Here is a 7,790-nt window from a genome sequence, read left to right as displayed (position 1 = left end):
CTACCACCTGCTCCCCAGAAGGGGCGCAGTAAAGAATGAGGGCAGGGAGGGGGGAAGGAAAGAATGTGAAGCATCCATGATGAAGAGGTGCTTGAGAATGAGGCTTGGAAGCCTCACGGGGAGGTTTGTTCTGTTTGCCTTTCGGCTGTCCCTTAGGAAAGGTGGAGAGCATGGCTGTGAGGGCTCCCTGCGCGCTGAGTCCAGTTCCGCAGCCAACTGGAATTGGCCTCAGTTTCCTGGTCTGTAAAATGGATTAAGTGTGTCCCAGTGCCTTCACTGAGCTTTGAGGGCCAATTGAAATCCTATATAAAGAAAATGAGGGAAGAGGTGAGAAAGAAAAGGAAGGTCGAGCAACACAAAAGAAAGATTGGAAGGAGCCTGTAAACCTATTGTCACTTAAATAGGGAATATAGTCAACAGTGTTGTAATGACGGTATGATGCCAGGTGGTACTGGAAATATCAGGGAGCACTTTGTAAAATATATGATTGTCTAACCCAGGGGTGGGCAAACTTTTTGACTCGAGGGCCACAATGGGTTCTTAAACTGGACCGGAGGGCCGGAACAAAAGCATGGATGGAGTGTTTGTGTGAACTAATATAAATTCAAAGTAAACATCATTACATAAAAGGGTACGGTCTCTTTTTTTTTTAGTTTTATTCATTTCAAACGGGCCGGATCCGGCCCGCGGGCCGTAGTTTGCCCACGGCTGGTCTAACCACTATTCTGTAACTAATATAAAACCTGAAACTAATACAAAATAAATATTGAATGTAAAGAAATGAAACTAGGAGCGAAATTTTTCTAAATTTCAAAGTTTAAATAAAGGCTATAAAGGAAGGAAGAGAGAGAATAAAAATAGTGTTTTTCATTTTACCACTTTATTGTCTTTTCAGTACATGAAAAAGACAGTTGTCTTTATGTGATGCTTTTATACTTTTCTAAGTCATTATCTCATTTGAAGTTCAGGGCAACTTAAAGACAAGATAATTATTCCCTCTACTATTCAAAGAAAGGAAATCCTGGTGTCTGGCCCCAGTGATTCAATCGTCAAGCCCTTATTGTAAAGCAGGGTTAGTGAAATTTTCTGTGAAGGGTTATATCTATCTATACTAATAAAAGCCTTGGGGGTGATCAGGCTGGCTGGCAGAAGCGGTTAGGATGTCTGACTGCCGGTTTAGGCCTGATCCCACAGGCAGTCAGGCATCCCCCGAAGGGTCCAAGATTGGAGAGGGTGCAGGCTGGGCTGAGGGACACCCCCTCCCCCTGTACATGAATTTCATGCACCGGGCCACTAGTTTCCTATATAATAAAAGGCTAATATGCAAATCGACCAAATGGTGGAACGATCGGTTGCTATGACAAGCACTGACCACCAGGGGGCAGATGCTCAATGCAGGAGCTGCCCCCTCATGGTCACTGCGCTCCCACAGGGGAAGCGCTGCTGAGCCAGAAGCCGAGCTCATGGCTGGCAAGCGCAGCAGCGGTGGCGGGAGCCTCTGCCGCCTCTGCGGCAGCGCTAAGGAGTGGGCATAAGCTGTCAGTTGAACATCCCCCTGAGGGCTCCCGCACTATGTGAGGGTGCAGGCTGGGCTGAGGGACCCCCCGAGTGCACAAATTTTGTGCACCGGACCTCTAGTGTATATATATAAAAGCGTAAGTGACTGTTTGACCATTTGGTAGCTATGATGCACACTGACCACCAGGTGGCAGATGCTCAATGCACAGGCATGGAAATATGGAACAGACTGATGAATCTCAGCAGGAAGGGGGAATGGGGAAGGGCGGGGAGAGATTAACCAAAGGTCTTATATGCATACTAGAGGCCTGGTGCACAGATTCATGTACCAGTGTGGTCCCTCAGCCTGGCCTGCAGGGACCAGGCCAAAACTGGCAGTCCGACATCCCCCAAGGGGTCCCAGATGATAAGAGAATGCAGGCCAGGCTGAGGGACCCTACCAGTGGACAAATGAATCCGTGCACTGGGCCTCTAGTATGTGAAATAAAAAAGAGCTCACAGATAGAGAACAGGCGGGATGGGAAGTGAGAAAAATGAGTGAAGGTATCCAAAGATGGGAACTTTCAGTTATAAATAAGTCCATGAGGTTGTAATTATATAGCAGGTGACTATAATTAATAATACTATATTCCATATTTGAAAGTTGCTAACAGAGTAGATCTTAAAAGTTCTCATCACAAGAAAAAAAAATTCCAACTACGTATTGTGAAATATGTTAACTAGACTTATTTTGGTGAACATTTCACAATACATACAAATATCAAATCTTATATACCTGGAACTAAATGCTATATCTCAATTTTTTAAAAATATTGACTGACTTGAGATGTTCACTGATTAGCTGATTAACTTGTTTTACCTGCAAAATTATCCTTTTCTTGGTTACATTTATCATTTTGGGGACTATGCTTGGTTCTCTGAAGAGAGAGGAACGTGACTGTTATGGCTTCTGTTTTTGGCAGATGAACTCCAGCCTAGCCCGGATGACTCGGATAATAGCGTGTCAGAGAGCCTGGATGAATTTGATTACTCTGTGGCTGAAATTAGCCGCTCATTCCGCTCACAGCAGGAAATATGTGAGCAACTCAACATCAATCACATGATCCAGAGGATCTTCCTCATTACTCTGGACAACAGTGAGTTACACACTTGCAACCGGTCTGTCCGTTGCTCTGCTCTTCCCTCTCAGGCTAGGGACTTGCTCTGAGAAATCTGTTGTATCTAATAGTTAAACAAACTTGCTGTACTCCCTGGAACACGGGGCTTGGATTTCAGTGAAACTTTGACATAACCTAAAATCAGTGTTTAGACACAGATGGAACTTTCATTCTAAGTTTGATACTGACTGTGCTGTATAGCTGCTTGCCTTTACTACCTCAGAGGTGACCTCAGCATTTAGATGGAAGTCCTCCAGCGGTATGAGACAATGTTTCCACTCTGTGCCTTCTCTGCAGTTAAACCCAAAGTTAGTCGAATGTCTGGGATTTACTCTTTAAATGTCATGGTGTTAGGTTTATACCAAGTCCATGCTCAGTAATTGGGGGGCGGGGGACTTAAATCTTCAGATGCTGCTTTATAGGTCAAGGTTATTCTAATATCACCCGAGTCAAACTTGGAGTTCAAGAGAAGTGCTGTCTAGATGGGTTGTCTATAAAACAGAAGCATTATCCTTAACCTACCAGATTAAAACCATTTCCCAGGTGACCCGAGCATGAAAAGTGGGAATGGTATCCCCAGCCGCTGTGTGTATTTGGAAGAAATGGCAGTAGACCTCGAAGATCAAGACTGGCTTGATATGAACAACATTGAGCAGGTAGCGTTCACATGTTCCTTATGTGTGCCGTCAGCAGAAGCTAGCCCTGCAGCTGAGCTCTGCTTACCTTTCCCCAGCCACGGTTTTGCTCTCCTCCATCTCTTCGTGGTTTGGGGTGTTCCTCTGTTGGTATCTTCTTACCAGCCATGGCCACATGTCCAAATCTACCCACTCTTTAAGACCAGTTAAAATGTCATCTCTTTCTTCTTTGTATCTTTCCCAAAATCAAAACAGGCATTTTACCTTATAGGTGCCTAATTAACATTAAAGGAATAAAAGTTGGGTAGGGAAGACATTGACAACTTTGTACATTTAAATTATCTTTATATAAGTTTGAGTGAGGTCAGCAATCACAGTGTAGTAGATTTCACATGAGTTTAATTGCTGATTCTCTATACCATTCAACAAATATTCTTTTAATGCTTATTCTGTGCTAGGGGCAATACTAAACATTTGAGCTTGATTTAGGATAACTTTATATATACACAATTATGTTGTATATATAATATCTTCTATAGTAATAAGACACTGGGTACTATTTTCCCCTTTACACTACATCCTGTGATTCTCACAATAACCTGTGTCAGAATTACCTTTTACATCTTGATGTTCTAGGGTTGACTTTGCAGTGGTTTAGTATTTTTGTTTTTTGGGTCTTTTCTTAATAGGCTGTCTTTGCTCGCTTACTACTTCAAGATCCCGGCAACCACTTGATCAACATGACCTCTTCTCCGACGATCAATCTCTCTGCCGATCGAGATGCAGGGGAGAAGCACGCCTTTTGTTACCTTTATTCCTGCTTCCAGAGAGCCAAGGAAGAGGTAACAATGATAATAATTCCCTTGAGCAGGTTTTGTTCTCTTGGCTATGACCAAAGAGTTAGATCAGTGTCTTTTATGTCAGTGTATGTGCATCGCAGTATACCTGTAATGGATGCTGATATGAGGCACCATTAGTTTTGTGTTCTAAAGTTTTAGTGTTTCTGTGCTTGGGACCCACCCTTTCCCAGTGAACCAGTGCCTCTGATTCTTCCTACAAACCTCGTACACATCACACCTTTAAGGAAGGTCTGATAAATCCTTTTCACAGAGGTGTGATAATAGAGTAGGCCATGCGTGTCACTTCCAGGATTGGAATTCTAACAGGTGGGTGATTCCTTAAAGAATGAACTGGCATGAATGTTCAAGGACAACCTTGTTTGGAACACGCGGTCTTTGCTGTGTGCACCCCTATTCCAGGTCGTTAACCAGGCTCTTCCCTCTCTCCTCTGTGCTGTTTCCAGATTACCAAGGTTCCAGAGAACCTGCTGCCTTTCGCGGTGCAGTGCAGGAACCTCACCGTGTCCAACACACGGACGGTCCTCCTCACCCCAGAGATCTATGTGGACCAGAACATCCATGAGCAGCTGGTAGATTTGATGTTGGAGGCCATCCAGGGAGCCCGTGAGTACATAAGCAAGAGCTGTGCTCATCTACATTTTGATTTCCAGCCCTAACCGGTTTGACTCAGTGGATAGAGCGTCAGCCTGCAGACTCAGGGGTCCCAGGTTCGATTCTGGTTGGGGACATGTACCTTGGTTGCGGGCACATACCCGGTGGGGAATCAAATATAAAACTCTTCCTGGTGCATTGGAAAGCCTCGGAGCCACTGCGGTTCCAGAAAAATTAAGGATGCGAGTTCACACCTTGAATATCAGTATAGTTACCGACAGTAGAAGAGTTAAAAGCGGGGTGTAAAGCACATGAAGTTCCTATGGTCTCTTTCCTTTCTCCTTTGCCTTCTGTTAGATTTTGAAGATGTGACTGAATTTCTGGAAGAGGTCATTGAAGCCTTGCTATTGGATGAGGAAGTCCGAACATTTCCAGAGGTCATGACCCCAGTGTTTGATATTTTGTTGGGCCGAATAAAAGACCTGGAGCTCTGCCAGATGCTGCTGTACGCGTACCTGGACATCCTGCTCTATCTCACCAGGCAGAAGGACATGGCCAAGGTAACGGAGGTGTCAGCACCGAGCTGGAGGTTCAGTAATGTGAGCTTCCCTGTCCGAGGGCCCTAGGACGTTACCTGCTGAATAAGAGAAAGATGTGCTGGTTGTTGTGTAGACTTAACTCCTTGAGGCCCTCTCATCCATCACGTTTATCTCATCATACAAACAAGTAAGTAGGACTTCTCTTCTCCTACAGGTTTTTGTAGAATACATTCAGCCCAAGGACCTTAGCAATGGGCAGATGTACCAGAAGACCTTGCTGGGAGTAATCCTAAATATCTCTTGCTTATTAAAGACTCCGGGTGTCGTGGAAAATCATGGCTATTTCTTGAGTCCATCTCGCTCCAGCCCCCAGGAGATCAAAGTACAGGAGGCCAACATCCATCAGGTGGAACTGTTTATGTGTATCCCAGCCCCTATCTTAGGTTAAGTCGTTTCCTCGGGAAGCAGGGCCAGATGAGGCTGCTTGAGCTCGCTGGAAAGCAGGTTGATGGGGGTGGCTTTCTACTATAACCGTGTAAAGAACCTTCGTGTGGGTTAAAGACTAACCTGCTGCTCCTTTTCCTCTTGGCCCTGGTTTTCCTCGTCGACCTATTTCTTATAACTTTAGCTCCTAAATCTTCTGACTGATCTCCAGCCTATAAACTAATTTTTTTCCTCTCCCTCCTTCCTGTGTCCTCTCTATTTTGGCTTCTTAGCATTCATTATAGTAGAAGTCTGGCCAACATGAGGCAGTAAATGGTTGAATTGGGGGTAGTTTGCATCTCCCATCCTCACAACTCTCTAAAGCCCAGATTTGCAAATTACAGCAGCAGCCAAATCCTGCCTGCTTTTGTAAATAGTTTGTAAATAGTTGATTGAGCACAGCCATGCCCATTTGTGTATGTGTGGTTATGGTTTGATTTCATGCCATAATGGTAGAGTTGAATAGTTACTACAGCGACCATACGGCATGAAAAGCCAAAAATATTTATCATTTGACCCTCTGCAGAAACAGGTTACTGGCCCTACTCTAAAGCTCCATCAGTGCCCCCTGCAGTTGGGCAGCTTGTCAGGAAATCTCTCGTAAGTGCCCAGAAAATTGCTTAAATTAGAACTGGGGATAAGGCACAGGAAGAGTACGGAAAAGATTAGGATTGGCATATTTTTAGAAATTGACAGTGGCTAAGGTTTGGGAGCAACAAATATTAGGATTGTGAAACTGGAATGTTCTGTGGTTATGTTTTCTGGTTAAACAGTTCATGGCTCAGTTCCATGAAAAGATCTACCAGATGCTGAAGAACTTACTCCAGCTCTCCCCAGAAACCAGACATTGCGTCCTGTCCTGGCTGGGAAACTGTTTGCATGCAAATGCAGGCCGCACCAAGATCTGGGCCAACCAGATGCCAGAAATCTTCTTCCAGATGTATGCCTCGGATGCCTTCTTTCTCAACCTGGGTGCTGCTCTCCTGAAGCTGTGCCAGCCGTTTTGCAAACCTAGGTCCTCGCGGCTCCTCACCTTTAACCCCACTTACTGTGCGCTGAAGGAGTTGAATGATGAAGAACGAAAAATAAAAAATGTACACATGAGAGGTAGGGGAGTACTGGGCTTCCCACAACGTGTGTGTGTCAGGCACTCACAACCTTATCCTTTCTCACAAAGGTGCCTCGTAGAAGATGAGGCAGAGAGAAGAGCTATTATAAATCTTACAAGGACAGGCTTTTCAAAATAACACTGGTGGCTTTCAGTTGTGCTTTAGTGAGACCTCTCTGAATTTGGTAACCTTGGGTATTCATTCATTATTTCTTTAAAAATGAATGAAGCACAGTCCTTATCCTTTATGAATTCAGAAATGCCAGGAGAAGGCAGATAGATTGATAGGTAACCATAATATGGTGTAGGGCTGAGCTATGGAAACACAGAGGAAGGAGTAAGAAATTCTACAGAAGTTGGAGGTCTTCATAGCTGATCTTTGAGAGAGGAAAGCAGCAAAAGAATCCCTTTATAAGAGGGACTAACAAGTATAAAGGCACAAAGCTATGGAGAGGCTTGACTAAGGAATAGTGAGAAGGTCATTGTGGCTAAAGCAAGGGGTAGGTGGGAGGAGGGAAGGGTATGGAAACAGCAGGAAATGAGTCTGGGGAGGCAGAAGATTGAGACCAGATTAGAGAAAACAACAATTACAGAGAAGTGGAAAGAAATCATTCATAATTCTACCACTCAGAATGAATCATGCTTAATTTCAGTGAATGTAATTCCTCCCAGTTTTATAACTCTTATTAGAGTTGTAAAAGTAAGACATGTTCAAAAGCAAATAATCTTAAATACAGAAAAACACAAAATACCTGGTAGCTACAGTGATCCACTCTGTAGCATCTGAAAAATCTAGTTATCTATCATTCCTTTTAATTTTTTGTATTTCATGATCAAGTAAAGAAATTTAACTGCATTTCTATGGATAGTGAGAGCCAAAAAGATATTTTTAGACAAAG

The 7,790-nt window shown here is 43.9% G+C and overlaps 1 protein-coding gene across 2 annotated transcripts in view; it reads left to right on the top strand.

Moving 5' to 3' along the window:
- UBE4A (ubiquitination factor E4A) overlaps nucleotides 1–7,790 on the top strand; it is a 56,099-nt gene that overhangs the window by 19,959 nt on the left and 28,350 nt on the right. For both annotated transcript variants that reach the window (XM_006104306.3, XM_023745626.1), the window contains exons 3-9: nucleotides 2,481–2,654; nucleotides 3,219–3,331; nucleotides 4,000–4,152; nucleotides 4,614–4,773; nucleotides 5,119–5,321; nucleotides 5,515–5,706; nucleotides 6,557–6,890. In XM_006104306.3, the coding sequence (XP_006104368.1) occupies nucleotides 2,481–2,654; nucleotides 3,219–3,331; nucleotides 4,000–4,152; nucleotides 4,614–4,773; nucleotides 5,119–5,321; nucleotides 5,515–5,706; nucleotides 6,557–6,890 (1,329 nt within the window). The remainder of the gene's footprint in view (nucleotides 1–2,480; nucleotides 2,655–3,218; nucleotides 3,332–3,999; nucleotides 4,153–4,613; nucleotides 4,774–5,118; nucleotides 5,322–5,514; nucleotides 5,707–6,556; nucleotides 6,891–7,790) is intronic.

This window comes from Myotis lucifugus, unplaced genomic scaffold (assembly GCF_000147115.1).
Source record: "Myotis lucifugus unplaced genomic scaffold, Myoluc2.0 scaffold_561, whole genome shotgun sequence".
NCBI lineage: Eukaryota > Metazoa > Chordata > Mammalia > Chiroptera > Vespertilionidae > Myotis > Myotis lucifugus.
Note: the sequence above shows the minus strand (reverse complement) of the source record. Positions and strands in the feature narration are given on the sequence as shown.